This window comes from Ctenocephalides felis, unplaced genomic scaffold (assembly GCF_003426905.1).
Source record: "Ctenocephalides felis isolate EL2017-DRISC unplaced genomic scaffold, ASM342690v1 CF-g0.4_SCAFFOLD_01604, whole genome shotgun sequence".
NCBI lineage: Eukaryota > Metazoa > Arthropoda > Insecta > Siphonaptera > Pulicidae > Ctenocephalides > Ctenocephalides felis.
The window spans coordinates 36,734,613-36,759,810 of NW_020537758.1; the positions used below are offsets into that span (position 1 = coordinate 36,734,613).

General features: G+C 26.7%; 1 protein-coding gene across 2 annotated transcripts in view; it reads left to right on the top strand.

Annotated features, from left to right (window-relative positions):
* Nucleotides 1–25,198, top strand: part of LOC113372261 (carbonic anhydrase-related protein 10-like) — a 448,128-nt gene that overhangs the window by 9,860 nt on the left and 413,070 nt on the right. For both annotated transcript variants that reach the window (XM_026612587.1, XM_026612586.1), the window contains exon 3: nucleotides 14,686–15,096. In XM_026612587.1, the coding sequence (XP_026468372.1) occupies nucleotides 15,042–15,096 (55 nt within the window). In that variant the 5' untranslated portion in view covers nucleotides 14,686–15,041. The remainder of the gene's footprint in view (nucleotides 1–14,685; nucleotides 15,097–25,198) is intronic.

Sequence of the window (25,198 nt, forward strand, 5' to 3'; positions counted from 1 at the left end):
AAAGAATTCTCATCTATTCGAACTACAAATATTTGTTTGGCGATTCAACTCGTTGAGTTTTATTTGCGAGTTTTAACAACTAACGATTGAAAGAAGCTTTAAAAGCTCAAAGTACTTGTGTATTTACAATTACATTGCGCAATCTTGCACATGGATTTATTGAAGTGAAATGTTGTAGTTACTTTTATCGGATTACTGATATATTAATTGGAAAATGCACACTGGTGAGATAAAAATAATAAAAATAATATTTGTATAATGTAAATATAATGTATATATTATTTTTAATTATTTTATGAAAAATATATTATTTTGACGTTTCCATATTTGTAGAAATTTAGAAAAAAAAACAATTATTATTACTGCTATTTGAAATTCATGATTGAAATTAATAATTCATCTATATATATATATATATATATATATATATATATAATTTTCACATTATTTGCAAATTAGTAATTTTTTATAAAACTCATTTACTTTGGTATTTAAATAACTTAAAAACAAAAGAAAATGTCAAAAATATTTTTTGTGAATAAGAATGTTTACGTTGTTAAAAAGTAGTATGTAACTTTTTATCATATTACAAATTTTTAATACATTATCATCTAGAAAAAAAATTATAATAACCGTGATGCAAGCGTCATTTTGAATGTATGAATGTCTGTATCATTTTTGATCATTTCGCCTAAGGTTAATAATAGATTATAAATATTTAACATGTTTACATGTCCATAATTGACCTGTAGTATTCATTTATCATATGTATCTTATCCCTGATTTTATCTTTACATATAAATTGACCTTCCTCATTGACTATTGACACAGAAGAGGGTGTATAAGTACATTATTTATTCCGAGAGATACCTCGTTGATATTAATTATTTAAATACAAAATCTATTCGGATCAAAGCTATAGACATGATCATAAAGTAGAAAAAAAATATGTTCAAATTGATTATTAATATTTTACTATTTATAAGCCTTCATGAAGTTGAATGTTTCATTAAATTTTACAAAAATTTCGAAAAGAAATTATATTGATCTTCGTATAGTTTATTCTGTGATCGTAATTATTCAGTCACTAGAATAGTTATATGAATACTATAGCCAAGATAGTAAAGAATATCATAGTAATTTTATTTTAATAATTAATAAATTACTGGTGTGCATCATTATAGTAGAATATTTCGTAAAATTTTTATAGCCTATTCAATATATTATTTTTAAATTCATAGTAAATAGCATAGGCAATGCTAACCTGATTGCTTACATAAAAATGAATTTTTCTTAATTCAGTTGATTTATTTTATAATGAACTCCGAGCAAAATAAACACATTTTCATCGTTTCATTTTTTAAGTAATTTTGTACTGAATTATATGTAAAAATATGCTAAAAAAATCTAAATTTTAATATTATATAAGAAATAATGCTACATCAGCATACTAAAATAATTCATATTTTTTTTTATTGGCATAGATAATTGGAAATAATCGGGCAATTAAAATTATTAAAGATAAGTTCTTAGAATTATTAACTATTGATTTTTTTATAGTTATTTCTTCATTTGTAATTGTTAATGTTTTTCTTTGTTTTTTTTTTTTTGCAAACTTTGTAAACTTTGTTTACTAAAACGTGTAAATTTAAAAATATTATCGTGGAAAGTTTAAAACGCGTCAAACATTGTATAATTCAATTTGCTTTCTTGTTACTCGAATTTATTCTTGTACTTGAAAAAAATAATTTTTCTTATCTCTAAAAGTTTTATTTTAAATATGTAGAATTCAGATTATAGTAAAACGGATTATATTTTAGAAAACTATTAAGAATGATTTTCTTGCTTATTGTTAGAATACTAATCAATTGTATATTGACATAACTTCATATATCATTGGTTCGTTATATCTATATGCTTTGATTTATTATAGAAATTATATGCATGTACCAATTCATCAAATAATCCTGCACATGTGCAATATAATGAGGTGGCGGCTTTGTAACGTATTTACGTAAGTTACGATAATTTAGCTTCAAGACTACGGTTGTCTTTGTTCTAGTAAAATTAAATCATCTTGATATTATATTATGTATTACTATTGCATTGGATTATCTTACAAAGCCAAAATTGATGTAGAAGTATATATATCCATGCAGTATTTCATATTGCAGGAATATGTGGATGCTGTTGATTTCACATATTCTGGATGAATGTTTTTTTTTTAATAATTAGTAGAAAATTATTGAAACATTTATTTTTATTGTATTAATTGCGAATATTTCTCTTGGCTTATAATTACAATTTTTACCAATATTATTTTAGCAGAAGCATGTATGATTTCAATTCTTTACTATATATTCGTTTTTTGAATTTTTTTAAACATTTTAATTTCCACGAAATCAGCAAATGTTCCACATGGCCCATGGTAAATTTATTAGATAATTCAGTTAAAATGCATCATGGTAATATGACAAATCAAATATTTTTTTTACATACATTCGTGAAAAAACAATATTTTATGTTTCACACGTATATGACTTACGTAGCCTTTTATGAAAACTTTTTTTCTCGACAAGCGTCTTTGTACAAAATCGCGTATGTGAAACATGTATCCTATAGCACATATTAGCGTCAGACATTTATGATTGGCATGGTGATTAAAGTGTTAAATTAGTCAATTATTTTTGCATTTCTACATTGACAGAACTTCATATTGAAACTCATTGAATACTAGCTGTACCCGCTTACTATTTTCCGTATTGTACTTCCAATTAAAACAAAACTGCATCTTTGTTACACCTAGTGTACCAGTTTTAATCAATTTGTCTTTAAGTATACCTGTCTATAAGACTACCTGTCTACCTCTCTACCTCTCAACCCGTTTGTCAGTCAACCAATATACCTGTCTACCAATTTACTTGTCTACCAATTGTCTACCAGTTTATCTGTTCAACAATTCACCTTTCTATCAATTTACCTGTCTATCAATTTACCTATCCACAATTTACCTATAAACCTGATTAATAATTCACCATTTTATCTGCCTACTAATACACCTGTTTACCAATTCACCTGTCAAACGGTTTTACATATTTACCAATTTACCTGTCAACCTGTTTACCTGTCTACATATTCGTCTATCTACCAGTTATTCTGTCTATCATTTTACATATCCTCCAATTTACCAGAACTGTCTACCGGTTTACCTATCCACCAATTTACCTGTCTACCTTTTCATCTGCCTATGTATCTATGTATTTACTTGATAAACTATTCATCTTATACCAACATACCAACTATCTATCCGAGGATATGCCTAACATTTTCCCAAATTTTCACGGCGATCCGATGTATGGTTTATGAAAAAATAAAAAATAAAAATTAAAAAATTGAAAAATTGAAAGAAATATAAAAAACACACACACCGACAAACATATCTATCTATCTATATATATATATATATATATATATATATATAGATTTGAAAAACTCTTGAAAATAAACGTGAGCATTTTAATTGATATTCATCGTTATTTGAGTAGACTTTTTATAATTCCTGGTAAATACTATAATAAATATGATTATAATAAAAGATTTATTTGCTGTGCAGAGTATGTTTTTATATATGATATAAATGTAAATTTTTCTGACTCTATACGTATGCAAGTGCTAGCAAGATAACGATGCTTGCACGAATAATAATTTATGTATAAAATTGTAGCATCTGCAGAATTTAAAACCAGAAATATGAATTTGGAATATGGCCAAGGACGACGCATATTCTTCAACGCTTTCGTATTACTTTGACCTATTCGTGCATATTTTTTTACTTAGAAATAATTGCATGAGAATTATATTAACGAAGCGGAATTTCAAAAAAAAACTGTGTGCACTTATTGAATAATTACAGATGCAATTGTATTTAAAAATTAAGTGCAAAAGATATAATTAGATGCAATAATAGTATGCAGAGGAAAATCTTTATTTGATTTTCATTATCATTTAGTTTTTAACTCTATTATAATTGTTTCAAGTTCATATTATACTTTATTTTTAATTATATCAAAACTTGAAAATTTTAAACTGGAATTAAAATATAGGATGCTTTATTATATTTAAAATTATATTTTAAAAACAAGACAACAAATTTGATAGATATAATATTATCAATATGTCATTTTTGTCATGTAACATTGATATATAGAAGAGATTATCATTAGTACTTATTCATTTTCTTTTATTAAATTTCGATGTTTCTTTTCTTCAATAATACCAATTTGTTATAAAAATAAATGAAAATTATAGAAATGATATTATTGAGCAATAGTATGATATTATTGAGCAATAGTATATTATTTCTCCAGAAAATAAATTTTGTTGTATATTGCAGAATGTATGTAGACTTAATGCTATACAATAACTTAACTTAAATGCTATACAATTATTTAGTTTATTTTATAACTAATATATATTTTTGGTATTTTGGGATTTTTGCATCATATTTTTCCTCTATTAAACTAACGAAACTCTACGAAACTATTATGTTTAGTATGAATTTTATTTTATTTTGAATCATTTCATGTATTTTTCATTGGTTGTATCTAACAGTTCTATTTTATTTAGTTGATAACAGTATGTAAACAAAATTTAAGTGAAAATACGTATTTTGAGTACATATAAAATAAAAGTTCTTACCTATTATTAATTATTTTTAGCGTAACTTTTATTTTGTGTTAGAAATTTTTATGTATTACTATTAATTTTTATTGCTTATTTATAAAAGTTCTTACTTTATTTATTAAAAACAATTATCATGAATTATCATAAACAGAAAGACAGTAAACGTGATATCCATATAGTGCTTCATATTTTAACAATATAGTGAATAATATTTTTTTTATAGTAATAACACTAACTCAATTAATCCTTATGTTACATTTTGAATTGAAAAAAAATTGCAAAACCTTCTAGATATATGTAAATGATTGCCACATTAATTTTGGCTAAAATATATTAAAAAGTAATATATTTATTAGAAACTACTGAGACTTCCAAGTGATATTATACACGATACATGTCATAATCCAAATTTCGGTTGAACACTAAGTTCCAAATTTTGTTGAATTTGTATGACTATGCTAATCAAGAAGTTTATCATGCCAAAAAATCTGACTTTCTTTCTTTAACGTTTCAAGTCATTCTGAATTGTTTGTGATTGAAAATTGATACACACATATATTGTGTGTAATATTCAGACCTGATAAATTTGATAATTTTATTTAATTTAATTAATTTTAAAACTAGTTAATCATTCAGTACATAAAAAATGCATAATTATATGGTTATATGGTTAAATAGATAATTAATATGTGATTTGATTAAATGAATAATTATTTCATAATGATCAAATGTTGATTCAGAGACATCTCCATTAGCACCATGATCAGTTCGTAAATTGATAAATAATCCTTTACAAGAAATTAATTCAGTTCCACGCACAGTGTAACAAATAATTTCGTCACATTACATTTCCATTACTTCGCCCGTAGCTAATACGCCTAAAGCACGTCACAAATTAAAGTACCGCGACTAAGAACACGATAATCGCTTCGGTAAGATTCATATCTGGAACAAATTGTGACTCGGTAATACATTAAGTAACATGCTTATTTAAATGAAAGCTTTTTTCCCGTTCGAATGAGGCGAATATTTGTACGAGGAATCAGAGGTGATATGAAATAATTGCCAATGGCACGTGGTCATAATCAAATAATTCGGTTATTTGAATATATATAGTTTGAATTCGTTGTTTTTGGTTATATATTGAAGTTTAATCCAGCTTTCATTTATGCATGGTGAAACAGTTATGCAAAGGTTTGAAATATATAGTATAATATGATGAAATATAGGATAACACTCAGAAATCGTGAGGTAATTTTAGAAAACTGCAAATGGCATTCAAAATAATATACAACAAGCTTTTTATTAATACATACATATATAAATAAATAAATATTATATATATATATATATATATATTGTTTTTAATATATTTGGAACCATTTGAGCCCCTGGGAGCAAGAAAATTCGACCATTTTAAGGACCACCCTATATATATATATATATATATATATATATATATATATATATATATATATGTATACATATATATGTATACGTGTGTGTTGCCTTCAAATTAAACAAAAATTAGAAGAAATAAAATAAATAAATTCCATTAGTTAGGAAGTTATTTTGCTGTTTCGTGCAACCTAACTAATGAACTGTGAAATGATTGAAAGTAAAATTCATTGACAGTAACGTGTTAATTTTTAGATTCTTTTTTACTATCTATTCTGATTTTACTATCAAGCTATTGAGTATTTCACTATTTTACAGTCCTGATTAAATATGCCAAATGTTCATAAAACCTGCCATGAGTGTTTTATTTTAAAAGAAAGACCTCTCGAAGTTGACGAACTTTTTCTAATTTTAAGTAGTTCATTCAAGTCTTTCCTGGCATTTGAAACAATTGCTTAATTCTTTTTTACTATAGTCTTAGAAATGTTGTTTCTAACATGGCTCCAAAATTCAATCAAAAGAAAATAATAAAAGATAATAATCGAAACAAATTCACATTTTTACCAAAGCTCTATTTTAAGCTGCACTTAAAAGCTCATACTTTCAAACTACTTTAGATATATTTTGCTTCGTGATAGTTACCAAACAATAACCAGCTTTTGACGTTGAGTTTTGAGATATATAATATATATAATCCTTCGTATTTTAGCGACATATTGAAAAATATTGCTTTTATATAGTGCCAATATATTTATATTTTTAACACTAATTCAAACTAGGTGAATACTAAATTTTGAAACACTATAAATATATCGTTTATGTGTATATATACTATATATATAGAATGTGTTTATTAGAGCACATGCCTTTGTTCAAAGAATCGGCTGTCGGTAATTAGCATTATAACAATTGATACTATTTTATCTTAATCTGAACAGGTTCAAAATTGCAATAATCGCTGCAAAATTAATTCTATATGCCAATTAGTAATAGGATTATTAGTCGGCATTTAATACTATTGAAATTGCGCGCACAACTAAGAATAATCTTTATAATGGTCAACTTCATATTCACTGAATGACGTACTGTTAATTACGTATCTGCCATCATTATGTGTTCGTTAATAATGAAAATAATTCATCGGAGTTTCTGAATAGTAAATGATTGACGCACGATTGACCATGCAGATTAATTATTAATTTAATTGTTGTATAAACCTTTGATTGATATTTAAAAAAATATATTAGTATTGTATTGAAGCGTAGTATTCGAATAATCAATATTCAATGAATTTGATGTATGAACAGAATGATAATATTTTTGTACAACAAAATTTACGGAAGTAATTATAAATATAAACGCTTTATACTAATAAAATATTCTGCTTATTGAATCTGATTCTATTTAACACAACATATACTGAAGTTCATTAATCATGTTCACGATATAAATATTCAGAGGATTATGTAGGCACTTTATATAATAATTGAATAATCTGATACATTTGTACTGAGATCTTACATGTGAGCATTGTGAATAAAACGCTTTCGTGCAATGATTGATTACGTTCAACGCGATGACAATAATACTGTGTACTCAGGAAATTTTGTCATGATTTTGCTTAATGTGTATAACATTGAAAGAGAACTTGAAATCGATTACATAGTGCTGGAAAACAAAACTCAAAAATCGATTTTACATTTAATTCCAACTCAAACTTTTCGAAAACTGGTAGTAAATAATGTTAGTACATATGATTTTGCGGTAATGGTGCAAGATCAATAAGAAAATTTGAAATAATTCTGGTTGAATTTCATATTATCTATTGAAAGCTAAAAACATTTTCAAATTGCTGATGCATTACTGCCTGTAAATAAAAATTATTTTGATATATTGAAACTTCAACTTTATAAAAACAAACAGATAATTAGACCTTTTATTAAATTAGAAATTGTTTTTCTTAATAATTTTATTATTTATATATAAATATAAAATTAACCCTCAAAGTTTACTGCTGTGCTTCGTAGAGCCATCAAATACGGTGGAGACGCCAGGTACTTTTAGTAATAATTGAAAAATATACTAAATAATTGGAAATATAGTAAATTAAAGTAATTTAAATTTATGGTTTATCTACAGGTTTGCATATAAATTATATTGTTATAGTAATCTCTCAGATATTTATTCGGGCAATATTTTGGATATCTATTTTTTTACTTGTATATTTTAACTTGATGCAAACATGTAACAATTAACTAATTAGTAATAAATTATATATATATATATATATATATATATATATATAATTTAATAAAATAAGTGAAATAATTCTAAAACATATTTTCATGAAGGTAAATAAATCGTGAATATATTTTATCAATTAAAATTACGCCACGTGTTTTCTCTTTCAAGACTTTATATGATAGTTTTCACTACAATTCTACAAGAGTTCAAGTCGAAATATAATAAATATTAAATTCGATTCTATTTATAGAGCGAACCACCATCGAATTTATTTCCCTAATTCAATGACGTGATTTTATGAGCAGCGCGTATACAAGCAACCAGTTGCTCAATTTGTCATTTTGTATGGAATTGTATGGGTTTGTATTATCAAAAGCAATGATCTGAAACCGTACCTTAACATGAATATTCGTCTCATATCCGTCTTAATACGCTCGAATTTATGGTTAAATTGTGCAGATTACGAGATTAATGTTTGCGTCGATGTATACCGAGGTTATTAAGGATGCGATCAAAGGGAACTTTGATAATGTGTTCGTGCCAAAGAAATATTACATCGGCTAAGTGAAAAGTGAACCCTGTAATTTTTTTTTCTTTTTTTTTGTTAATACTTGAAGATTTTGAAATGGTTACATGTAAAATCCACATGCACCTTTGATATGATATGATCGAACAATGATATATATTTATATTTGTATATTTGATTATAAAACGTACTGTTTTTGATTCTGCTCTCTTTACCTAAACACATCGTACATTTTTTATAAAAATCAGATTTTAGATACCTACCCATTTTATTTTTTGATGCTATTAGAAAGTCGTTGTGATGTGTTAGATATTAGTAAAATTACTAAATATTTACGTGCAAAGCCCTGAATATAGCATGCTACACAAATAAATTATATTTTACTCTAGCAACTTGAAAAATACTTGTGAATACGATTTTTAAAATAAACGTGGTTTACTTCATGATTGGCACAGATATTTACACAATTTCTTTTTAAGTTACTTACTTGTGCTTATAAACACCTGTGCAATCATATATTTGTTTTTCCATATATTTTTTTATTTTGAATATTATTTACCTTATATTTACCTTCATAAAAATATCGTGTTTTGGAATTATTTCAATTTTTATCTTATAATACATATAAATTATATATATATTATATGTAAAATATTAGTCTCACATAGCAGTTATTTTGAAAAATAATTAGCACTTGATTGAGTATTAATGTTTTTATGCAAAATTTTCAATTCAATTTTATTTAATTAGCATTTTGAATTAATTGAAGCTTACAATCATGTGTAGTAATAAATAGATTGACTTTGATTAGTTATTATGAATAATATGAATATACTATAGATTAATGCTTGGTAAATAATTTTAATTTGTTTATTTATGTATTGGCCTCCCTTACTTATATATTTACTGCCTTACATTAAACCACCTACGATTTTTAATTTTTATATTCTATTCTATGTCAATATTTGACTATCTTTCTATGCAATTTAAAATGGCAACTTAACATTTCAAAATCTAAGTTATTTACTTATATTCTCACTTTACTAATTCTTCTTCTGCTAATACCATTACGTCTTTTTTAATTCTGTCGAAATCTTTACTTGATTCATTTTTTTTTCATATTTTTTTGATATTTACGAAGTTTATATACTAATTTATACATTTACAAATATATTATCATATAAAACTCGTTATTACAATTTATTTTGGAATGTGCCAGGGGTCGAACAAACTTTCTCGGACGTGTGAGTCGGACCTGCTACTGTCTGAGCTATGTCCGCCACTTGCTAATGATTAAATGTAAGCATAAATAAGTATGTTACTATAATAAAATGTATTTTACTTCTGTTATATTCGAGCCATAAAGAATGGCAAGAAACACTTGCGAACAAAGATACAATTCTTGAAACAAGACCGTATCACTATATTTAGCCCGGATATTCAGACGTCGCGCGTATACCTTTAACAATGCTTATGTTACTTTCATTTTATTATATCTGCGAGCCATATCTGCTCTGTAATACAATTCCGCCTAGCCTTATTTTCTGTCTTATTTTTCACGGTGGCTGTAATAATGGACCGCTGGTTTCGTAATCTCCGTTTTAACAAAAAAATACAGCAAAACGAGCGCACACACACAGTATGAAATGGCAAAAAAACGAAAATGGCAAGAGCAAAAAGAAAATTTATCTCCGAAGAAATGCAAATTACTTGGGAAAAAAACAAATGCCGTTCCCGGATTCCAATAAAAAACTAGATATCTAGTTTCCAAGACAATTTAAACTTTTAGTGCACGTAATACTTTAAGTACTTAGCGGGTTAATTTTGCTTTATTATAATTCGAGTGTATACTATATGACGAGGAGTTATTTTCTTTAAAGTTTTTGTTCGCCGCTTTTCTTATAACTAGTTTTACATAATTATAATTAGGAATACGTTAAATTGGGATAATAGAATGTAATTTATGTGACAAATTATGTAACTAACCGTGCATAGATTTTTGATCAATGTGCTCATTTTAACACTAGTATTTCAAATACTAGTAAAAAACTAAGCTTAGTATGAATTGTGATTTAAAAACTACTAAGTAGACTAATATTTATATCTGCAATATGCAATTTATTGCTCAGCTATGTATATCGTACCTGTCGTTGTTTATAGTAAAGGACTTTGGTATAGCAAATATTTTAATAATTTTTTTAAATGTTTTTTCACTAGATTGTACAATGTTTTCTCATAAGTATGGATATATTAATTTCAATTTTATACCTTGTCTTTTTTTAATAAAATATCATTTACAATAATTATTTTTACTAGTATTTTAAATACTGGGAAAAAACTTAGCTTAATATAAATTGTGATATTTAAAAATTACTAAGTAGACTAATATTTATATCTGCGTTATGCATTTTATTGTTCAGTTATATGTATATCGTACTTGATATCGTTGTTTATAGTGAAGGAATTTTTTTAGCAAATATTTTATTAATTTTTTAACTTTTCACTAGATTGTATATTGTTTTATCATGAAGATGGATCTATTAATTTAAATTTTATACTTCATCTTATTTTTTTTAATAAAATATTATTATTTATGAATTACCTTTTTAGGAAGTAAAAGCAGCCCAGCCTCTACATATATAAAAATCATAAAATAAACTTGCGTTACATTCTTATACTCGTGAAGTAGAGAATATTTTTATAAGATCGAATTAAATTTAAAATTGATAAACTAGATTCAAAATAATTTATTATGAGCGAAGAATCAAGTAATATTTTACATTCATTTAAAATTCATTCATTTAACAGTTCTAATATTAGTATAAATTAGAAATAGTATTTTTACAGAGATAGAGTTTATAAACTTCTTGGCTCAGTTTTTATTAAAATAAATGAAGCATACAAAAGATATTATTACTCTTTTCATTTTTAAAATTTATTTTGTTTACTAATTTATTAATTAACAAACTTGTAATAAGTTTTATGATTGAGAATCTCAATATAAAGCATTATATAAAGCATTATAAATATAAAGCATTTAATAAAAACCTATCTCAATTTGAGATAGGCTTTTATCAAATACTTTATATTAATTTTTCTGTGTAACATTTTAATATGGTTTTTGTGATTTTTTTCGATAATATATTCAACTTATTCAATTTGTATTATTAACAATGTTACACATGACTATTCAATGATAAGTTGTATTATCATCTTAAGATAGTTATATAGAATCCTAACTACTCACATTTACTTTAAGTAATATATTATTGAATATATAAATCTTTCAAAACAAAGAAACAAGTCTCATGTAAGGAAGTTATCAGGTTTTGCCTCATTTTTATGTACTTTCACAACTCGTTATCTGAATGATTTAAGCCATTTACAGAACCATAGTTACAAAATATTGTCATATTGTCATGGTATAATATATTTCATATATTTGTTATATATGGGAATTTCGTACCCAAAGATTCCACAGAATAACATTGCATTACTTTATCGTACTAAATTATTAACCATCTATTAATTGAATTTCCATTCGCACTATATAAATCAATCGACTCCCACTAATAATTCGTACAAACATAATTTGACTAATAATAATTAATTCATTTGTAAAGTGTTTTTCGTTTGGCATTAATTAAATTTTCTATCGCTAATAATTAACTATGATATTTTGATAAAATATAGTTTCGAAAAATATATTTTGCGGCTCCGTATTGCAAATTTGCGGTCTACAACCGGCGGTCGGTTATGAATCATGAATTTCATATCCTGGGCATAACATACGTTTAAATCTGTAGCGGTATGTTGCCGCAATTAAAGCGGATGGTTGATTAATATTTTGGACGCATGTAAGGATCGATTGCTTTTCGAAAATTAATAATAAATTTCTAATAGAGTTAATATCACACATGACAAAAAAAAACATTATTTTTCAAGTCTGTTGTTGAAAATTAATTCATGTTTTCAATTCAGTGTTTGATAAATTGTAATGTGCATAGTTTCAATGTTAATCAGTTATTGTACTTATCTTTAGGAAAAATAATTTATAATTAACTAATGCAAAGACTCATTCAAAAAAATAGAAAATGCTTTTTGCAATAGTCGCTTTTAATATATACTTGTATATTCAAGAAATAATTGTTTCTAAATTTTTATGTAATTTTGGTTATATTCAAAATTTTGTTGATACAGAAAACTAAAAGAATGATTTTGTTAATATAAATTTAACATAATGGTGTGAGTCAATTTGCAATTTAATATAAATAACTGAGTTGAGTCCTATCGTTTTATTTCTGAAATTTGTCAAAACACCAATTATTTTTATTTGTTTTTAATAACAATTCATCTATATATCAATATCTCTGAAAACTAACATTTATTGATCGTTAATTCGAACTACATTTTATTAAAGATTCTTATAATAGTCGTTTTTAGTATAGACTTTTATATGCATAAGGTAATTGTTTTTTCATTTCCATATAATTCCAGTTATATTCAAAATTTCGTTGATATAGGAAACTAAAAGGATGAAACTGTAGAAACATTGAAGTCGATTTTTTTTTCAAACTGATATTTTTGCAAAGATACCTTTTATGTATCAAAATTTGTAGGCTTTTGAAAAAAAAATAAAAAGGCATGTAATTATAAGCTTTATAAAATAATACTGGGAATATAGATACAACCTAATATTAGCTAGGTTGGCAGATATTTGATAACTGGTTATCTTAAATTAAAACTAGTTCATGATGGCTTATATAACTCCTATAGGTTTATCATAAAAACCGTCAGGAGCCAATATAATAATTAAAAAAAAAATTTTATAGGAATTATTTTATAATTTTTATAAAATAATTTTAGAATGAATTAAAATGAATATTTATTGTTTATATCAAATTCTAAAAAAAATTATGGTTACTTGCTTTAGAAATAGTATTACTGTTTATACCTTAATTACTATTTAGACTTACTATAATTATTTAGGCATACCTTTACACCTACTTGCAGGTATACATTTATTCAACATTTTACACACATTAATGAATATTTTTGTTTTTTTCAAACAAAGCTCAGATGATTACAGAATTTTGGTGATGTAATCTATAACACACACACACACAAACAAATATATATATATATATATATATATATATATATATATATATATATATATATATATATATATATATATTTATTTCAATTATTTTTTTATTTTTTATTTGAAATTTTTTATTTTAAATATTTCGCTTTATAATTTAATAACTCATATTCAACATGTATTTTTGTATTGTTGCATATTTTTATATATAATTTTATAAAAACTCATTTTTATAGTAATTCAAAACGTGTTGGATAATTAACAGCGGCTTCTGTTTGTTTTGCTTATATTTTTTTAACTAATTATTTTTTTAACTAATTTGTGTAATTTATATTACAAAGTCATCTTGTATACTGGTTTTAAATATTTCAATTTATTGTAGTGATTCTCAGAGTCCTAAATTTTTCAGCTTAAATCATGCGAAAAACATTGTTAATCGAACAGAATATTAATGAGTTTTGTTTGGATAGTTCTAATTTTAATTTACTTTTTTTCCATATATAAAATAGTTTTATAGAAAACACATTTTTTTAATTAAATTCCATAAATCGTGTTTAGTTGCTAATGCAACAATATATTTTCATTTGATTGCGTGCAACTGAACGTACACTGCAGTAGTACCTACTCTAATGATATTTGATTAAAGCTATCCTGTTAGTAATTAGTCTTCTAATAATAAATTGTACAGTAATTAATCACAGAAATGAAAGATTGTTTTTTTCATTTTCAGGCATATTAATGGATCGCACGCCATGTGACAAGTACGGCCTTTAGTAAATACGACTTTTTGAAAGTTTGTAATTAAGAAAATACGAAACTAAAGTTTCCTCCAGTGTAATGTTATTTGACTAAACAAATAAAATATGTCACGCGAATAACAAATTTTACTTAGGAATTATCATTTTTCCATGGAATATCATAGTTGATAATAACATAGTTTGTGGTGTAATTAGTAAAATAATGTAAATTAATAAATTCGTCGTAGTGGATAAAAAGTGTCATTCGTGATCGGTAATTACAATTTTTGATAGTTTGAGTGATGATCCAATCGTAAATAGTGGTTTTAGTGCGCGAGTGAACTGGACAATGATTCATTCAAAGATGTTGCTGGGATTGGCGATTTGTTTGCTGCTGACAAAAGGTAGGATTTTTGACTACATTTGTTATATTATTTCATCTTCAATGAAAACATGTCTGTATTTTGTATTAAATTTGAAAATCTTCATGCAAATTTATGATGGCACAATGTGTTAAGCACACCGACACATATACAATTATTACAAAATAAGCTTTAACTATATGCGTTATTGTTTTTTTAAAACTTTATTACCCTTTTCTTACATTTTCAAGATGCTTAACACTTTTTTCTTACATATATATTACATTTTCTTACGTATTACAAAAATTTTTACTTTTTCCTAACATATTACATGATTATTACTTTTTCCTTTTATTACTTGAATTTTAACTTCTCCCGAAGGTTCTCCTGGTGTATTGACTTATTCTCCAACTCAGTCTGGGTGCACAGAGTTAGAGTCCTTGTTTTTCCTTTTTTGAGAACAGGATTTCAATTTGAGTACCTTTTACTTGTAAGAGGCATGTTGCTACTACAACTATTGCCCCCTCTGCATATACGTATGCTACAGCAATGCCTACGAAATGCCATTTTCACTTGAGATCATATTTGAAATCTATGATTTTAAGTGAAAATTTGGTACCAAGCTGCTTTGATACCGAACTGACCGCAGTTGGATTCGAACCCGGGACTAGGATTTGCTAGCCCACGTTCTCACCACGGGACCACAGCCGGCCCTTATTTAATATTACTTAGTTTACAAAATAACATAAAGAAATTATTATAGATTTGCATAATGGATTCAATTTACATTTCAATGTCAACTAGTGGTCAATGGCATCATGCCGCACGGCAAATTGCTGGAACTTTTCGTACCGAAAACTAAATTATTAAAAAAAACTGTGCAAAACTTTGAAAAAATTATATTTTTGATGTATTTTGGAATTTTTGAAAAAAAAATGACTTTGAACATTTTTTTATATTTTGATTTTTTTGTATTTTGATTTTTTTTTTCAAATTCTTGAACATTTTTGTATGTTAAAAAGATTAGAAACCTCTGAAACATAAAAATCTCTAAAAATTTGCATTTTCGATTCTTTACGATTACTATAACTTACCCTACAGGAAAACATGATGATTGAGATTTGATAATGATTGAGTTGAGTCTTATAGTTATACTTCTGAAATCAAAACAAAATGTAATTTTTATTTTTAATAACAATTAATCTATTTATCAATATCACTACCATTTTATTGGTGCTACTATTCCAGATGATATAATTATTTCTCAAAAATGATCGTTAATAAATAATATCATGAATATTATTAGTATAGACAATATCATGAATTATCACTATTACAATTGTTATATTATTTTTATTTGTTTAAATGATAATAATTTGATCTAATATTTAATTTGATTTTATTTTTTTAAAGGCATAGCCCACAGAATAGTTCCAAGATTTAAAAATACAATCATTATACATGTAATATATATAAAATACAATATAGTATAATATGGTATAATATACAATGATACTATCTTCTGTTAATTACTAGTATGACATCTAAAAACAAATAGAAAAATAACTGCATTTTACAATAGAATAGTAAAATGCATTCTATGTAGTCAAATATTTTAATTTAATTTTACATCTGATAGAAATTGATAATTAAATTTTATTTCAATTGCAGTACTTGCTTTATTTTTATTTTCAAATACTTGACATACTTTGTATCGAATATTTGGTACTTCGCATTCTAATTAAATCTGATTTAAAATAATTATTATACGCATATAAAATTTTTCATAATTAATAAAATCAATTACTGATGTTAAGTTTGCCATATTTTGAATATATATATATATATATATATATATATATTTGTGTGTGTGTGTAAAAATATTAGACTTCTAAAGTTAATATTACTTCCTTATTTCGGAAAGCAGTCATTTCATTCGATGTGAAAACTTCTATATTAAAAGCTCGTTAAATATGCATATGATCAATATGCATACGAAGGGATGATAAAAGAAATTATACTTAACATAAAAGAAAGATAATGGAATCTGAATTGTTATTTTATTGATTTGTATGATTCGACACTTTTCCATGGTACTTTTCCTAGATGAGACCTGAAATAGTTGATAACACTTTTTGTAACTTAATTATATTTACAGAAGTTCTAAGAAATATAAGTAATCATTATTCACTATAAATGGAAATATGATATGAGATCGAGTAAATAACTAGAATTAATAAAGATTAACTAATGGAATTCAGTTCAACCTAGAAGAATTACTTGGTGATCATTGATGAATATGATTTCAATACTACTACTTTTTAACTTTGTTTTACTACTTTTTTACTAATTAATAAACTGCAAATGCTTATGATTGTTTAATTTTAGAATTAAAAATCTAATGACCTAAATATTGATAAACATGATGCAGAGTTTGATTTGAAATTTTTCAAAGCTTTAAACAAAAGCTCAAACATTTATCCTCATAATGAAACAATCAAATCATTGAACAATTCACATTCCGTATCGCCGATTTGCTACTGATTACTTTATGTAGTTTCTGGGGACTTTTAAATGAGTTTGCAGAACTGTGCAATAATTGCTATGCATGCACACACGTTACAATAATTATGTGAGTGGAGTTTATAGAATGATTCTACATTGCAATTTTAAATCGACTGTTATTTCTGGAAAAAAATCTGATAAATTCATTATGGAATATACAATTACTATTACTTTTAATATAAGTTGTCTTTAGAAAGTTATTAGCATCATGAATTTAATATATACATGGTGTCCCAGACCTTGAGGTCAAATTGAAACGGGGTGAAGTATTGATCTTAACTGTCAAAATCGAAAAAAAAATCATCTCGTTCTGTATGGAAGTTATGAGCTTTCAAGTGTAACCCAGAGCTTTGGTGCAATTATGACCATTTTTCTGTTATTGTGGTCAATTTTTAATTATTTTGTTCGTTTAGACTTTTTAACCGTAACCGTGAACAACCGTATTTCTAGGACCAGAATCAAAAACAAGAACACAATTGCCCTAAGTTTTCAAGAATTAAAGTTTTTTGTTGAACACTCCTGTCAACTTTTGATGTAACTTGCCAATACACCTTAATATTTTTTTACAAGAGGGCCTTTCAAAGTTGAGCGATTTTAAAATTTTTAAATTCTTGTTCTGATTATGTTTTGTTGCATGTGATGACATTTAAAAAAGTTTCTACCATTGTGGGAGATAGTTAGATCCTTTATCTACTGGATAGGATCCTTGACAGATATATCAAGTTTTGTGAGAATTTCTCAATGTCATGCTGTACGTGTCTTCATAATAAAGCAATCAATACATCGAACATGCCGCATTTTTATCTTCGTTATTCTTCTGACTATTTTTTGGTGCATGTGGTGACTTTCTGATGACTTTTCACCACTGTGGAAGTAATTCAATCGATCTTTTATCAACTGATTATTGACATTTATCAAGGTTTTTGAGAAATTTCTCGGTCATAAAGTATTTGTTGCCATTTTGAAGAAGCAGCACATCGTCTTTTTTGTTCTGATCATTTTTTGTTGCATGCGATGTGACTTTCAGATGAGTTTCTACCACTGTGGAAGATAGTTGCTACATCAACTAGCAAACATCCTTGTCAGATATCTCAAGACTTGAGAGAATTTCTCGGTCATGCTGTATTTGTCTCCATAATGAAGCAATCAACACATCGAACATCTCGCATTCTCTATGGTTGTTTCCATTCTGATTATTTTTGTTGCACGTGGCACTGTCAAAGATAGAATGATCGATATATGTTATATCAACTGTCAATGATCCTTGTCAGATACATAAAGCTTTTGAGGAATTTCTCAATGTCATGAAGTATTTGTTCCCACACTAAAAATGTCGCATTTTTCATCGACCTTCTTGATCTGATTATATTTTGTTGCAAGTGGTGTTCAAAAGAGTTTCAACAACCGTAAAACACAGTTTAATCTGTTTTCTATGAACTGACAGATATATCAAGTTTTGTGAAAAATTTCTCTATCATGCTGTATTTATCTCCATAATGAAGCAATCAATACATCAAACATCTCACATTCTCCATCGGCGTTCCTGTTGTGACCATTATTTGATGCATGTGATGACTTTCAACCACTGTGGAACATTTTATCAACTGTCAAGAATCTTTGACAGTTATCAAGTTTTGTAAGAAAATTTTCAATGTCATGAAGTATATATTTGCCCCACATTAAAGCAAAGAACACATAAAACATGTCGTATTCACCCTCGTAATTGTTGCATATGGTGACTTTTTAATAAGTTTTCACTACTGAGGAAGATAGTTTGTTCTATCTTCCATCAACTATCAAGAATCCACGACAGATATCTAGTTTTGTGAAAAACATCTCTATGACACAACACAATTTGTCCTCATATTAAAATAATCAGCAGATGGACTATGTGGCCTTCTTTATGGTATTTATTGTTGTGATTATTTTTTGATGCATGTGATGACCTTCAAATGAGTTTCTGCCACTTTAGAAGATAGTTGGATCCTTACATTTACTGACAACGATTCTTGACAAATATATGAAGTTTTATGAGTATTTCTCATCGTTATGTTGTATTTGTCTCCACAATGGAACACCTCGCTTTCTTTATCGTCGTTTCCATTCTGATTATTTTTGTTGCACGTGGCACTGTGGATGATATATCGACCGTTCTATTTTCTATTAACTGTTAATGATCCTTGTCAGATAAATCAAGTTTCGTAAGAAATTTTTCAATCATGAAGCAATTGTCCCAATAATGATGTAATCAACACATCGAACATGTCGCATTCTCCATCGCCTTTTCCCGTTCTGATTATTTTTTGTTGCATGTGGTGACTTTTAAATGAGTTTCCAGCAGTGTGCAACAAGCATCGTGCATGCATACACATAAAGGTATCCAATTTATTCCATGTCACATTTTCTACGTGCATGTATCGCTTTCAGACCGGCTGCAGCGCATACTGGTAGAGCCAGTAATGGCTTCGTAGCTGCAAGCAGCCGGGTCCGTCCTATCGTGGCCATGGAACTACTTCAGATACGGTTACGATGGCAAACTCGAAACTATTTGAAGTAAATCGTTGATTTTCATCTTAAATGAAGTCGACACATGATAAAAATTAATAAAAATCCATTAACAATGCAGATTATCTTCTTAACCTAATCCACTGATTAACTGTGATCGACGAATATGCTCATCATGGAGAAGTGGCGGAATTTTGTATTTTGACAAATATATTCGTCGTGCATACAAAACAACTATTTACTATTTGCTATTCCAAATGATTTTTTTCAAAAAAAATTGCGCGTAAGGTTCACACGCGCTTGAAGTAAAACTTATTTGCTACTGTACACGATGGCATATAAGTAAAAATAAATACATCATATAACAATTTTGAATAATGTTTATCAGTAATATGGTAACACTCGTGATGCACACATGTATTAGTGTCAACCATTATACACATTTATTTAATGATAAATTACAAATTAAATATTTATAATAGCATTAAAAATATGTATAATATTTAAAAACAATAATGCAATTGAAGTCATACTTCAAATATGACATGATCGGTTTGTCATTGTAATAAGCATTTAGAAATGAACCTTCATTAGAGAAATGAAGTAATTGCTGAACAATAAATTCTATAATATTCGTTTACATAGTGGATCATGTTAAACAACGCCTAAGCAAATATTGTTTTTGCAACTTCACTCAACATGTAATTGTGCTTGAAGAACTTCATGTAATTAAAATTAACGTACATTCAATGACTGCTTGTATTTTTTTTTACTTTTTCGCTGGCGATATAATCTCATTCTTTGAACAGCTGTTATATCTGTCTTGTCTAAAAAATATTTTCCATTTTAATAACTTTAAAGATTTATAGAAACTACGAATAATATAGAAATAATTTCTAATCATTAAACTAACTAATCATTTATCTTATTAATCAATATTTTCAAGGAATAGGGTAGAATATACTTCTGATTCAGGCACTTTTCATTAAATCAAGATTTGTACTACGATGTAACTTTAAAATGTTTATTTATCTATACCGATTTCCTTATTGATATCGGAACGCATACAACGTTGATGCCGATACGCATACTACGACAGATCTCTTTTCACATACACGACGACTAATCACAATCGACCCGTCTTGAAATGATTTCATTGAAAACGAATGACGTACAGTTCTGCCGTGACGGACCTCCGTCGCATTTGTACGGATTTACACCCTAGTCGCGCCTAAAAAAGTTTTACTTCAAAAGTTAAATATTCTAAAATACTAAATATTCTGGAATAATTCGAAGATATGACTATATAAAAAAGTCGTTTTAAGTTACAAAATGTGGAAATAATATACTTAACCAAAAAGAATTAAGATTTAGCTATTTATTAATTATATAATATTTTCACTATTTATCTGGAAAATAGTTTTTGCTTTTCCTAAAACACTATTTTCACTTTCGTACGTATAAAACTTCATTGAATTTGTCACGTTTTTAGTTTACATCGTATTTAATATATACTTATCATAACACAGAAATAACATGTAATATTAAAACTTTTAATTTTGTAAAATAAATCCATAGTTTTATCCAATACCTTAATAGCCTAACTAACCCTATGATTGACGAATATGCTTATCATAATCTTGATTCGGAAGACGCAAAACTAAGCACCACGGGAGGGCACCTCACATTCTATAAGAGCACCTCAGTTATCTGGTTAACCTAAAAAATATTTTTGATTCTTTAGTCATTTGCGTAATTCTGTTCAAATGTTAGTATGCCTATTCTCGACTTCTTGCCATTTTTAATTTTTCTTAGATTTATGTAGCCTGATAAAAAAATTGGTTTTAAAATTGTATTTATTTGACGTTTTGGCATTGAGAATTTTCTTTTTTAGATTTTAATGCTTTGAACTAAAAAGTCAAATAAAAAATGGTTCTAAAATTGTAGGAATTAGGAACCGTCTCATCCCTAGATTTTTTTTGAAATTTTATTTGTCGATAGCTATTGTTAATTATTAGGTTTTTATTTTTTGGATATTGTGAAATTATTTTCAAATTTATTCAACTTGGTGTTCCAATCATAAGAAGGCAATAAATAATAGTTTAATGAATAATACTAAGATTCGTTGTACTTAATTTATTTTTTCAACTATGCTATACAACAATCTCTGCATGTTTTTCCAAGCTGTTTCTACAATTCATTTATGAATCATAATATGTACATTGTATAAATAGTCGCTACATTTCAGTTAGTCCGTGACATGTAATTTCTTCATACTTTTACGATAATCACTGCAGATAATGTCGTGACATGCGATCAAAACGACACGTTTGTTAACTGATTCTGGCATCAAAATGTTAAATTGTAATTTTCATTTAATATGTATTCACAAAGTTACTTTAAACGCTTATATATATGAAATTTTTTTATTTGAAATTGGGCAATATTTTATTACAGCCTTTACCACTGTGCTGCAAGAATTTCATAATTTTGTACAATGAACTTGCGTGCATAATTTCAGAGTGGAATTTTAATGGTTGAATATAAATTTATAAAATCTAAGAAAAAGTTATTTATTTAAACGTTTTAATGAAATAAATGTATTAAATATGTTCTCGTTTCGTAGCCTTAGAATATTCCTGTCCGTATTTGCATACATAATGGTCTTACGTCTTTCCCTCTATAAAATATAAGAAGACATTTCAACTCACAAACAATACGATATTTGTTTTGCGTTTTGTGCATGCACGCTGCATATTATGATGCATTCCGAAAACCTTTTGAATAGGAATGCGAAATTATTTCAGGATATGAAACGGAGATAAAAGTTCTTTTTTTGTTGGAAAAAAGGAATTAATTGTATGGCATATGGTGTATTGCAGAGTTGTGCAAAAAATAGGTTATTCATGTTTGATGCAAGCTGTGCGTTAAATTAGAAAATTAACCATAAGCCGTGCATATTATTTCTGAAGTTTTTAACAACGTATATTTAATGTTTTATTTCTTCTCTTACTTTGTCTTAATATAGTATGAATTTATTGACATGTATGTATATGTATAGCAGTTCAGACATTTTTATTATACCAAGAAAGATAAACTGCAATCCAAGAAAATTGCACGTCGAATTTGCATAAAACCTCGTTAATATTTCATTTGACTTTGATGAAGAAGTTTTCAAGATAAGCGACTCTCCCGAGTCGGTTTTTAATTCAATTCTGCGTCTAACCGACAGACACTCAGCCAGTGATTATAAATGACATTCAAATGTATTCAAAATAAAATTATTAACAACTCCATTGAAGCTAATTGCCAGTGTTGAAAAATTAGTATTCATTCATGGGAAAAATTCGAGTATTTTTAACCACTTTACAAGATTACACAAGTCGGAGTTTTGGTTATACTTTCGCCGTTTATCATACTAAATTTTAATAATAATTTATTAGTTTTTGGTTATTAAATAATTATTATTATTTAAGAGTTTAGTATGACAGTATTTACTCTCAATATTATCTCAATATAGATAGTAGAATAAATGAGTTTAGTCTGTAGTAACGTCCCTTGTAGTTTTTGCAAATCTGTTGTTTTTTATTTTTGGATAAAATCTCGAATTAATGGCTTATCATATCCAATATTAGATTAGTTTAATCGGTACTATTGTATAATACTCCAAGATGTACGTTTCTTTAAATTAAGCAGTTTGAGCTTTTTGTTGGAGCCATGTTCGATAGATACAAATTCTGCATACACGAATCTTTTTTAGAATGCTGAGCACAATTTGTTTTATCAAATAGTTTGATGTTGAATTTGAATTCACAAATTTTCCATAAATTGCATATAGTTTGAAAAATTAATACACCATTTATCTAGACAAAATTATACATACACCTTTATGTATATTAGTGATACAATTGATATAGCTGATACAATTGAACTAGTTTTTGTTTGTCTATAATATTATTATGTTTGATATTAAATATAAATGTTTCATTTAACAATGTTTTACGTTATTTTTGTGAATATTTTACAATTTCATAAACTACTTCAGATTTTCTCTATTATTTCACGCAAAATCACAATAATATCTTTCCTATATGCAACCGATGTGTTCATAATATAGTTCGGTAATAATTTGGGGATTTTAGTATAATTGACACATTTATCGATTGTTGTTTGAAATATATTGCTGATTATTGTGTGCATGTAACAATAACGTTTTAATTATGAATGTAGAACCAAATAATATATTGGATATTGTATAATATCTAGCACTAATAGGTACTTAACTAATATACGAGAATAACGTAATCTATATGAATATCAATATATATATATATATATATATATATATATATATACATATATATATATATATATATATATATGTTTTATAGATTAGGGCGGGTCCATTTGTATGGGCAAAAAATGCGCATAGGCACATATGATTTCCGCATACTAGATATCAAAATAAGATACTTTGCCGAAGAAACCATCAACTTAGAATGAATTCTGATGTCCCGTGCATTGTTCCAAAGATTGGGTTAAATTTTGAAATATACTGTTTTGGCCTATTCAGTTTTTTCTAATTTTAATTCATTTCTTAACGAATAGTGCTTCAATTGGCAAAGGTAATAAAACCGATAAATAATGCAATTACTCTAACAAATTGTACAAAGATCGCGATGCTAATTGCTTTCATATTGACTGGTTATTATCGTTTAATCCAGGTATTACACCTACTTGATACATAGGCGTATAAACTCCTATATACCTATCCAGGTCGCAGGTGCCTGCGCAATTATAAATTATGAGGACAAACAACTCTGACACCTTATTTGCATTGCAAATGTATTCGCCACAGTACAGAAGCGTGTCTAGACAAACGCATTATAAATATCCTTGTATTTATTAGGCAATTATTTGCTACCGCAATGTAAACGAAAGTCTATATTTCAAGGCACGGTCAAGATAATTATGGATGGACACATAATCTATAGTAAACCAATAATGATTGCTATTGAAATGCATTAGTTATCTTGTGTAAATAGTATTAAATAATGCATATGTGGATTTAGTC